Source organism: Nesoenas mayeri (genome assembly GCF_963082525.1).
Source record: "Nesoenas mayeri genome assembly, chromosome: 14".
NCBI classification, from domain to species: domain Eukaryota; kingdom Metazoa; phylum Chordata; class Aves; order Columbiformes; family Columbidae; genus Nesoenas; species Nesoenas mayeri.
This window is the reverse complement of record NC_137556.1, coordinates 11,162,333-11,174,526: the sequence shown is the minus strand read 5'-3', so window position 1 is coordinate 11,174,526 and position 12,194 is coordinate 11,162,333. Positions and strand designations below refer to the sequence as shown.

At 43.0% G+C, this 12,194-nt stretch overlaps 1 protein-coding gene across 4 annotated transcripts in view; it reads left to right on the top strand.

The window, feature by feature from the left end:
- Positions 1 to 12,194, top strand: part of FNIP1 (folliculin interacting protein 1) — a 66,872-nt gene that overhangs the window by 29,647 nt on the left and 25,031 nt on the right. For all 4 annotated transcript variants that reach the window (XR_013922825.1, XR_013922826.1, XM_080353273.1 and 1 more), the window contains exon 3: positions 8,181 to 8,324. Coding sequence is in view for 2 of the 4 variants with exons in the window: in XM_080353273.1 (XP_080209399.1) it covers positions 8,181 to 8,324 (144 nt within the window). In the remaining 2 variants the exon portion in view is untranslated. The remainder of the gene's footprint in view (positions 1 to 8,180; positions 8,325 to 12,194) is intronic.

The following is a 12,194-nucleotide window of genomic DNA, read 5'->3' as shown; positions in this document are numbered from 1 at the left end:
AGCTGGCAATGCGAGGGGCTGAGGCAGGGCAGAAACTGATGTCTGGGGCTGTGCTTTTATGCCATGGTGGGGTCTGCATTCTTAGTCAAAAGGTCCTCCCAGTCCTGTGTCCTCTTCTGTCCTGCTTGATTAGCTTTTGCCAATTGTTGTTTCTGTGCTTTGCTGACAGTTTTTTTCACACAAAGTTACTTGAAAACTTTTCCTCTCTTTTTCCCTTTGGCATGGTCTGCATGGTAATCTATTAGTTGAAACCATAATGGATTCAGTCAGATGAGGATACTTCCTTCTAAGTGTTCTGGCCAGAAGATTAATTTCTAGCCACAGTGCTATTGTAAGTGGTTGTGTGAGGCTGGACGACTTATTTAGCTGCTTTGAACTTCCTTTTCACCATCTCTAAAAACATTTGCAAACCATTTTAAGCTCTGCAAGCAGAAAGCACTGCATGAACTGAAATTTATGATCCCAGTTGCTCTTACCCGCAGGACCTGCTAGGTTCTGTAAGCAGGAGTACACAAGATAACGTGTTACCCCCAAGCCCTGGTTTTCATGTTGAGTGTTGGAGTGCATCCAGAAGATTTTTCTTCCAGCTTTGTAAACTCTTCCAGCCTGTTGCCGAGTGCTGCCAGCCTGCTGCTTCTCACCCTGGTCCATGCACACATCCTAACCCTGAGAGTCAGTCTGTGTCTCACGAGACATTGACTTCCAAGCTTCTCCATCGTTTACTCTGACACTTTTCTAGCCACGAATCAAGATCTCAATTTCCTAGTACTTTGGGAGAATTTGTGAGGTAAAGCAGGTTTCACAAATGTGGAGCGAAATACAGCTTTCTTTTTAATTTTAACTTGTTAGAATGGCTTTATAATTTATAGGTTCCTTTTCTTGTAGGTGTTCTTGCCAGGAAAACAGGTTTTTAAAGACAAGAGTTCTTTAAAGTGGTTTATTGGTACAAATTGCTGGCTATGGTTATTACTATTACTACTTTACTTCTAAAGTATTGCTTCATTAATAAAAAGACACTGTACAGTATAAATCCTCTTGCCATATTTTGATTGATTTCTTGAAAGCCTAAAACCTCTTTAAGATAGATCTGTACTTGCAGAGTGAACTTGCAAACTTCACTTGCTTTGGTTAATTTCAGAAAGATTAGGGACTGTGGGAGCTCAACAGCAACAGAATAAATGGCTGATAATGAAGCAAATATAGTTCCATATTATTCTCCGCTTTATTTTTCTTCGCTAAGGGGGAGGGGAGAGGGAAATAGCTGTATTCACCGTCTCTGTGAAATCAGTATGTGAGACTGGTGGAAGAGGACTGTTCCCAGGGTGTTTGCAATGCTCACCACTCATCTCTAGTAACTTGATATATTTCTTCTTTTTTTGTGTTATTAGGAGGCTTTGAAAGAGAATATACTGAAATGTTTGCTTGCTATGATAACTGCCTGCTGCAGCACTCAGATAATGTCACATCAGGCAAAGCTTGCCTCGTAAAACAAAACTTAGCAATAGCCGACACATTGTGCAGGTAAAAACGTGCAGCAGAGTCCTCGGCTCGACTTGCTGCAAGCTGAGTACAGGCTTGTACAGCTAGCAGTACATACTGGCCATTTTCAAGGAATTGCATCGTTTATTTTTCTCGTTCGTTATCATGATTTTCATTAACAAAGACACACCCTGCCTATACAAAGCCTGATCTTGGCTCTAAGCACATTCCAAAGCACTTTTGCCCTTTTGCAGCAAGACGTGTGTGGGCTGGGCACTCTCTCTTCTGAAAGGGTATCTGTTCACTGCCTCCCAAAGGCCAACACTTTCTGCATCTCTCTCCCCCTTCCTCCTTTTCCTAAGGTGATTTATACCTCTGGATTTACAAATAACACTAGGGGGGAGATTTGCAAGGATGCCTAGCCATGGCCAGGCCGTTCTGGTTGAAATCTAATCAGTCTAATGCAGAGAACCCAGAGGGTGCCAGTTTTCTTGTATGTTGCTGTGCTCTTCAGTTCCTATTTTCTGATGCTTCTGAGATGTGTAACAAAACTGTCTAATCGAATGCAATTGTAATTTAAGAGTTGTATGCCTGCAGCAAGGTGAGATGTACTTTGCTGTATATATCTAATGTCTACATATGTTGAGAGTTGTGTGGGGTGGATCAAGGTTGAATGTCGCTCAGTCATTTGAATTCTGTAAGAGGAGGTATGGTTATGAACTTTAAGGAGCATCAGAGCAAACCTTTCCAGACACAGATGTTTCAAGAAATAAAACAGTAGGCTCTGGCTCTTTGATGAGTGAGAACTGCAGAGTTTGTGCTCACACCAAGCTGGGCTCTTCATGTTATCCATGAGGGATATGTGACTATAACACAAATAAGGGGTTTGTGTTTTCATTAGTTATTAAATCAGCCTCTTCCTGTCTTCAATGAAGCTAAATATTAGGTAAACAAGAATTTTGGGAGGTCTTGTTGCACAGAGACAGACAGAAGGCAGGTGAGACTTTGCAGTATTGCCATTAAAATATTTCAGTTGCGCAGAAGCGATGTTTTCCTCAGGTATTTCTAGAGTTAAACTTGGCCGGCGAAGCCAAGGAGCAGTCTGGTGACTGGGAGGGCTGGCGGCCACGCACCGGGAATGTTGGCCACGCTCTGTGCCAGGCGTTTCCCCGAGGCCAGGCAGGGATCCGCCTCGGGCAGCTGCGGGCGCGTGGCCTGGAGGAGGCAGAGAGATTCCCCTCTGTGAGTCCCGTACCTTTTTTGGTGCTGAGCAGGACAGGATCTTCCCCGGCTTTCCAGGGCATGGGCTATTGATCAGCTGGGCCTTGCAAGCAGAGCTGAAAGGCTGGTGGCCTCATGAGCATCAGAAGATTGGGCAGATCTCCTGTTTGAGCTCTGCCAGGCTATCCCAGAAGACAGTGGCTGTCCTTTCCAGCCCTGGGACACTCAAGTCATGAAAAAGTGTATCACGACAGGCGTTTGCATATTGAGTGTACCAGGGCAGCATGTGATACAAGGAGTAGGCATTAGTGATGCCTTTACTAAACAGCTTCAGTCCACACCCAAACATCCACATCCTTTGAGTTTTTGGGTATCAAAGTACTTCTACGGGCAAGCCGGTGGGTTTGATCTCCTCTAGAGAGTTACTTCAGAGTTTGCTCTTCATACTAAGAAGCGTCTCATTTCTAATGAGACGGTATTACTTGATTTGCAGGTGATAGTATTACAACCTATGACCGATTGCTACTGGCACACTCATTTCTGTGCTTGTCTGCTCGTTTTGCTCCGACACCTCCCTGCATGGCGCCCGTTGGGTTGTGCGAAGCTCCCAAGCTTGAGCTGCATGTGAGCACAGGTGTACTTCTCCAAGAGCTGCAATACCCAGCCCGGTTTGAATTTCAAATCAAGCATGACAGGCGGCTCCTTCTCCTTTTTAAAGTGCAGAGGCCAAGCGACCCAGCCAGTGCTGAGCTTTCAGCCTTGGTTCTGCCTTTCCTGACCCTGGTGTGCTTGGCTTCTCAACCTTCACACTGCATTCACGCTAACCTTACACAGAGACCGAGTTGTATTTTACTCTCCCGCCAGTGTTGTGTGACACATGGGTTATATCCCCATAAAATATCAGCATGCAAAGACCAGCTGAAGTATGAGGAGTTTTCCCCCAAGGGCTGGGGTAAGGATGGCACAGAAGTGGTGGCATGAGGGAGAAGTGAGGAGTAAACCAAAGAAGAAGGTGGGAAGGGAAATCTTGTGTCAAGGCTTTCCTTGGAGCAGGCGGAATGAGTTCAGGGATGGGGGTTAGTTATCTCATTTAACTGCTCATTTTCCATTTTTATGATGTCCGCTCATGATTTATGACAAGACAGCATATGGGTTTGACTGCAGGAATGTGCTGATGGACAAGTAAGAAGCTGAAGGATTTCCTAGATCTAAAGATCAGCCTAGAGGAAGGTGTGGAGTCCAGGGAAGAAGAAAAGTGTCAAGGGACCACGAGGAAGAGGGGGGAGGAAAGAAAGCAAGAGCCAAGCTCTGCACTAAGCAAAGGTCCAGAGTTTGGGTGGTTTGGCTGGGAAGGGGGAAAGCCAAGGAATCAGACAAGGACAGTGGCTTGTTCCCAGGACTCAGGGTCAGAAGAGGATTTTCAGAAACAGGATTTGTTTTGGTTTTTTTTTTTAAGAAATGAAAGAGTAGCCCCGAGTGCAGAATTTGAGATCAAGAGGTGCAATAGTGGACTTGGATTTGGGGAGCAAAAAGTTTGTTTTTGCCATGTAACCTGGACATCTCTGTCTTTGGGATAATTTAACTGAAAGGTCATATGATACTCAATCTCCTACTGTGGCAATTTCTTTCACTCCAAATGTTGTATTTATCCCAAAGGAGAAAAATGGCATGCTGATTTAAACAAGCCAGGATTAGCCACGTGTTCTAATATACTTCAGCACTGGATAAACGTTGAGCAGCAAATTGGTTTGAGGGATTAGTAATTAGTGAGCCTTTTGCTTTTGGGTGAGTTGTGTGAAATGGGAACTCTGGCTCTCGGTGGGCAGGTTTGCAGTGACTCAGGCTGAGCACAAAGACCGAGTCACACCTTCTTTGCTGTGCGTATTCCCTCTAAACAGAAATGGAAGAACACAAGTGAAGTGGCAGAGTATAGAGTTGTCTTTACTTCTTTCACTGACCTGTGAGTGATAGAGGAACTTGATGATTCTGGAAATACAGGGAGAATGTAGCACTTGACGGCCACATTTTAAGAACGATACCTAAACATTTACAACAGCACTCAAATATATATTAATAAAGCAAAAGAGTTAATTTATCTGTTTTGGAATATTTTTTTCATCTTTGCTGAATAACCAGCTCTAGAAATGAAGTACAGAGCTCTCAAAAAATGGCAACTTCACTTGGATACATAGATTTCTCTATCACTATTACCACAGTGGTATTTGAGCACCTGCTGTTGCAGAGAGGTAGAAAAGAGTAAAACATATGATGACATTTCTCTTTCCTTCTGTCCCTCGCAGCCCTAACACACATCAGTCTGGATTTAGTTCAATGCACCAGGCTCCTTTCAACTGTCTTATTATCCCCAACCTCAAACTCACCCAGCAGAAATTCTTCTTCCTGTGCACAGCACTGGGCACGTTCTTTCCATTTACTGAGGAGCTTATAGACCTTGCGGCAAAGAGTTAAAGGTCTTTGCTGATGGAGCTGAAGATATTCCAGAAGCAGAACTGTAGGAGAAAACTACTTTGTACCCCGTCTTACTATAAAGCCATTTTACTCTACGTTATCTGCAGCACTACCTGACAGGTCTCCAAGACTTTCAGCAAGTGATGACCTCTCATGCAAGAACCATGAGTGCCAGGGGGTCTTTGGAGCTGGGTGGCATCTGCAGCGAGTTGGCATAGAAGGAACAAAGAGCATGAGCCCAGTGGGGAGAGCAGCGTGGCGGGCAGGACTGGCAGCTGCCTGCAGCATCCTCATCCTTCCATCCTCATCCTTCCATCCTCATCCTTCCAACCTCATCCAACCTCATCTTTCCAGCAGATGTGTTGCTCTCCAGCAACAGGGAGCATGCGGGGGACTCCAGCAGCACCTTGCCCAGGGATCTGATTTGTTGCAACTGTGTCAGTTTGGAAAGAAAATCCACAACTTTGAAATTTTCTCTCGTGCAGTTCTTAAATAATGATGTTGCCTTTTTTATTTTTGGAAACATGTCTTGAACATCTTTGGGGTATTTTATTGAAATGCAAGTAATCTGACTCTTTTGCATAATATCTTGAGATTTCTAACATCCCTTTCATTGATATTTGGAGTCAGAAACTACAGAGGAGAGCAGCATTGCAGGTACTTACCTCATTGTCCAACCGGTTATTCTTACATACGTGCTAAGTTTGTCAAAGAGCGAACACCACAATTTGTCAGTGATCTGCATTTTAGGAGGGATTTACTGTTCACAAGTTGATATCTGAAAGGTTCTGACCTCTTTTACAGACTCCTTGCAGGAGCCTTGGGTTTATTAAACTTCACTGCAAAGACCAAACAGCCATTTTCCTGGTTTACTATTTAAATGAGGCAACTATTACTTCAAGATACCAGATTCCCCAGTGGATCTGGGGAAGGATACTGTTCAGAAAAATGCAGTGATAATGAGAAGAAATTATTTAAAAATAAGTAATTGGCAAACAGCCTTTTTGGTTTTTTTAATGCACAGGAATTTTTTTCACCTGTAGAAATGCATTTACTGGCTTTACGGTCTCGAGGAAGCTTAGTTATAATTGTAACTTTGTAGAAGGAACTTTCAACATCTGATGGAAAATGCAAGCTGAAATGTGGTTTGCCTGCAAAAGCTTCTGTAACCCTGTGGATTTTATGCGGTTTTATCACATGATGCTTGCCTAGCCTAGGACATTGTTGTTTGTGTCAGAGATAAAATGCAATTCCAGTTCACGAGTTCCTACTGAAGTCATATGATGATCATTCACATGTTCCAGCCATTGTGTACTGTGCTCAAGCCACAGATACCAGCAATTAGCAAATCTGCATATTGCATGAATTCAACATACACACCATGATGTGGTAATGGAGAGGATATTGCTATATGTCAGTAAAGCCCAGGACTCAGTGGCTACTGAATATTTCCTTCCCCTCCACCACAGAATTACTGATTGGTCTGCACATTTTTCCTTAAGGCTTTCAGAGGGGCAGGCTGCCGCGTGGAGCTCCGCAATCCCTGACGCTTTCTGCTGCTTTGCTAAATCCCACCTGCAGTTAAGGCCAAGTAAAAGCCACCTGGCCCTAACTGGGGGGGAGATTTTTTATAAAAATAAAGAAAAAAGGTGGCCTGCAGAGCCTAGAGCAGCAGTGTGGGATTCCTATCTTGTCCCTCATCAAAACTCCTCCTGGCAGTAAGGACAGTTGTCTTTTGTATAGTCATTGCTGATACTTGAGCAGAGTCATGAAGTTAACACCCAATGCCATGGTTATTTCACACTTTTCCATCTGCCTTTTCCTTTTTTTTTTCCATAGCTATTACAGATTTGAGACATGCTTGTGTTTTTGAATGAAGGGGGAGCTTGTGATGCGGACCTGTGAGTCCAGCGATGAAGCTGTGACGTATCACAGCACTTCTGGATTTCCATCTGTCCCTTGAACTTTGCTTCCCATAGATTTTCTTCCAGCTTGCTCTACTGCTTTTGTGTTTGTATAGGAAATGTTAATTTAGAAGGTCTTAGAGCAGAGTTAGTAGGCAATTTTGAGCAGCGTAGACTATTTCTGTCTCCTAGTGCTGCCCACTAGCAAATGTAAATAATGTCAGCCTTATGCGAGTGTTTTGAAGTGTAATGAGTATGTGAAAAGTACGCTGAGACCTTTGGGTGAAGAGGATTGCCTAATGGTAGTGTAAATAGCATTAACTAACATGGATCCTGATTCTGCTTGGGGTGCTGAGATTTGCAGGGGAAATCACAAATGTTTATAACTAGTGAACAAAACAGTAATGGAGCATCTCCAGTGCCAGTGATATGTAATACAGATCCCACCCATGCCATTTGTCAGCTCTATCTGAGCCCTCTTAGCTCCCCTTTTTGCTGAGCTTTCTCTCTGAATCTCTACCAGAAATCACTCATTGGAACATGTCACCTCTGTGCCACTCTTTAAAAAGACTAGGAGACTTAGACACAGCTAGGGAGAGGACTATGAAAACAGTGTATTTTCTCTCCACTTGTCACATGAATCTCTTTTGAATTCTGTGGTGTTTTTGCTTGCTAATCCCTAATTTGTGTGTTTTCTTGTACATCATGATCTGGCTCATCATGCTCCTGTGTCACCTCCACCCCAGTGGGCACAGGCAGCGACACGACAGGTGGAGCCTATTGTTACTATCCTTCCTTTGAGCACTTTGATACCATCCTTTCTCCTAATCGTGGAACTAAAAAAGTCATTTTAAAGCTTCAGAGACAGATGGCTTCTTAGGAAAATGGAGTTGGAGTGACTTGTTAGCTCCAGGCTATTGGGAGCTCAGCTTGCTTCCCTAGAGCCAGGCTGCAAGAGACATCAATGAATATTCTGTTAAACTATTTTCCTGAGGCATAAGCCTTTCTCCCATTAAATGTCTTACCTAAACAGGTAAGTGCAGTGCTCCTAAACAGTGATTTTGAGTCGTGGGTCTTAGTGTGGCACATATGTTGTCTGTATTTCAGAAACTCTGCAGCGATGCTCAGGTGAGAGTCTTTGGGAAATGTTGCCAACTGAAGCCCGGAGGAGACAGCTCTTCTTCGTTGGATAGTTCAATCAATTCATCCTCCTCATTCTCTGATCCAAAAGATCAATGCCCGAAATACCAGGTGAGTCATTCTTCCTTTTTTTTTGGCATAACCCATGTCGAATGCTAACAGCAGGTGAGGTACTGAGTGTTGTAAAATGCTTGAAATTGGAGGTTGGCAGTGGAGAGCAGTTTTCAGTCAAAATCAGACTTTGGTCCCAACTCAGTAATGTTTAATTCTTCGGCTTTGGGTTTGAACCAGTCTAAAACCAACCAGCTGGTTCTCTTGAGACGTGTCTAGAATGGCAGCAGTTTCCTCAGGGCATTTGTTCTGTTTTATGACCCGGGTGGTAAAACTCGTTTGGTACGATCAGACTTGGCACAAATATCTTATCTTGGTATAGGTGAGGTAGTTTATTTTACTTCATTGCTAAATATCAGGGCAATAACAGAGAAACGTGCTATCTGTAGGGATAGTCCTTGTAACAGCTTTATAACAAGGGATTCAGTGCACTTGAGGTACATTTTACATAAGAGATTTTGGCCAGGAGAGTAGCTGGAGTCATCTGACACGGATATATTTCTGTCATCTCTCCTTCCATGGATCACAAGTGTTTTATATTAAGCCACCTTAAAATAGAACTAAGCCCTTCCACTCTTTGTAATGAAGTAATTGTGTGTTTGAGGGAAGCTGCTATCTCCACAGCCTGTTCTGAAGTACAGGACTACTGATGTCTTAATCTGCCATAGATATAAATGAAGAACCTTTCAGTGCTGGCTTTCCCACTGTCACGTTAGCTCCCGCTATATTTGGCCAGCTGTGTGTTCTTGTTTTCTCTTTCTCATCACGCTCTTTTCCACAGCTTTAGTAAGGTGCCTGAAGATCTGTTTTCCATTCCTCCCTTCCTGGAAGAGCATTTAGCTGAGGTTATGGAAGGAAGAGACATTTCTGTCAGCAGCTTCCTTCCAGCACAAAATAACCTCCTTCATGTATTGTGTGACCAACAAAAACGATGCCCCCTCTATCCAGAAACTGGCTGGCTGGGCAGGCTCTGTGCAAACGTTGGTCAGTGTTAAAGGAAAGTAAGTGTAGTGGTTCACATGACAGTATATTTTAAAGATGTGGGAAGTTTTCCCTTCTAAGTCCCCATTTCCTCGCCCATATCGCTTAGAATCTTACTGAGTTGAACTGAAATGATGTGTGGCTCTGTGACCAGCTCAGAAAGTGTGCGAGAAATTTTACGCTTAAGTTGATCTTCCATAGTGTATTAGTTGTAAACTATCTACTGTGTTCCCTGTCCCCGTTCCGGTCTTCCCCAGTGAGTAGAGAGCCATCAATACAGGAGTTCTTTACTGCACGATGACATTTTGTGTCTTGGATAGAGAAGGGCCAGAGCAGCTTTGTCCAGACTTCAGCCAGCCTGGCATTTCCTATCCTCTAACTCTCTGCCTGGTAACCTCCGAAGTCAGTTAATGTATTTGCAGCGTTTATAAGTTGTTTTCCTTGCGTGTATGTATGTGGTGGTTTTTTTTCTTTTTAAAGCTATAAAATGGAAGTCCTAATAATACAAAGCTAAAGGACTGAAATAGTTCTTTGTTTCCATGTTTAAATACACTTTGTCTATATATGAGCAACTTTAATTAGAAAGAGGAATGCAGGGGTTTGTTCATGCTTCCATGTTTTTATATATGTCCTATCTAGATCCCTCACAAATATGATTGGAATCCATTAAGATGAAGCTGAATGTGGTTCTAGGCTTGAGTAAATTTACTTGCACATTATGACACCAGTGTTACCTCTGGACCTGCTTGTCAGTTTAGTAAGGACTGAAAGTCTGATTTGTTGATCATGGCATTTGACATTTATATCTGTACTGCATTTTTAATTTACATATGTACTTATTGATAGGACAATAGGTGCAATAAGTGGAATATTATATGCTGTAAATATCATATTCAGAAAGGTAATTTACAAATAATGCAAATTTTACTCCCTCCAATATGCTAATGTGCAATAACAAACACTAGTGTGTATTTTATGATCAGTTTTTGTGAGCTTGTAAATACGACCTAGGGAACAGGTTTGTGTCCAAGTTGTCAGTGCCAGGGATTGTGCCCTTTTTGCCAGATGCTCCTTGGCTATTTTTGTTTGAGTTTTTAATATTTAACCTCTTTTCTCAGTTGATTGCACTCTACTTTGGTCTTGAGTGACCTTTATTTTGCAGCATTGAAGGCTCAAAGAGTTGAGCTGTAGCAGTGTTTGTGTATTAAGTGCATTAAATATGTACATCTTGTTATGCATGGTGAAATTATTAAGTGTAGATGAAATGCCAGACTGAAGCTTGCCATGGGTGCATCTTATGCTCTTTGCCATCAGCATTGCTTGTGTCTGTCTTTCAGAGGAAAGGGAAACCCCTATAATTAAATTAGAAAGCACCTGATTTTCACTTGCCTTTTTTATTTTTGTTTGTTTGACAATGAAAATCAATAATTTATCTTAAAGTATTTTCCCTCAGCGTTGGAATTAGATTTTCACAGTAACAGAAAGTTGAAACCCAAACCAACCATCGAGGGCTTGACATTTATTCAGAATGAGTCCTTCAGTTGGAAATCTGCAGCAGATTTAAAAATAACAATCATAACATTTGGCTGTAGTAATTTGCGGTGCTCTTACTTCACAATTTCGTGATGCTGGCAGGCCTGTCATTTCCTAGAGCCATTAACATCCATGCTTATATTTCCTTGGAGCTGCTGGGTCATACGGGCTGATGTTAAAGTCCAGTTTTTCCAGTCGTGCCTCCAGTGCCCGCGGGCAGTGGGATATCCTGGGAGGGAAAGATGGAAATTTCTCCAAGATCCGGGTAATGATCACATTTTGCCCTGTCACTAACAAACCTTGCCATCGTATCCTCATTTTTGTAACTGCGGTTGCTACCTTAGCCATCACCTATCTTTCTCGCACAGATAGCAGATTTCAGACGTTAATGGTATGTCTGTTAAAGTACCATCATCTTAATTGAGAGTGCTTGAGAAGAGCTAAAAATTGAAAAGCGTTACAAGTGTGTTGCCTTTTGCCTGATGAGCGTTTCTCCGTTCCTGCCCTTGCTCCGCAGGCTGGCGTGAGCAGAAACACTGAGCAGTGGTTTTCACATCGCTCCTTACTCCTGGTAGGAGCTGTGGTGTGGACATCCTGTGCTCGGCTGTGCTCTGAGCCCACTGCCTGACACTGGGCAAAGTATTAAAATCTATGCCATGCCTGTGTAGGAATCTGGTGAAGATCCTGGTTGTTCAGAGCTTGGATAAGAGATATGAAGAAATGGTACTTAGCATTTTCCAAACACAAACCAGTCTCTGACTGGTTTTAGGAACTTTGAAGGATTGCTCTAAGGAAGTGTTAATAGCTATAATGCACTTCAAAGGCAATGTACTGATTTTTGGCACAGTACCTCACCTGCGAACTGCCTGAGCTCTGTGACTGAAACATCATGATATTTTCAATTATTCAGGGCAAGGCACAGAGAGCCAGCACTAATACTCTGCTTGCCTAGAGAAGAAGCAGCCCTGGATAAGGGGACGGTAATCTCAGTCATTGAGAGCACACAAATAAGATGACTGTCAGCTGAGCAGTCTCCAGTTGATTGCCCTGAGTAACATTTTAATTTTAGGGTTTTGTTTGCAGTATTTGATCTAGCCTATGATGCTGCATAGATGTTCCTGCTTTGTGTAAACCCGTGTGTCTTACAGCCAACTCTCACCAACCAGAGCAGGAAATGCTGGTACTGTCACAGCACACCAGGGAGAGATGCACCACCTGTAAAATACCATCCATGGATGGGTTATGAATTGGTCTTTGTCAAAAAAAGCACTGGGCCAGCTTGGCTCCAGTGCACAATCTGTGTAAGATCTTCAGTGAACTTGGGATTCTTCTTGTACAGCAGACACAAGGTTTAGG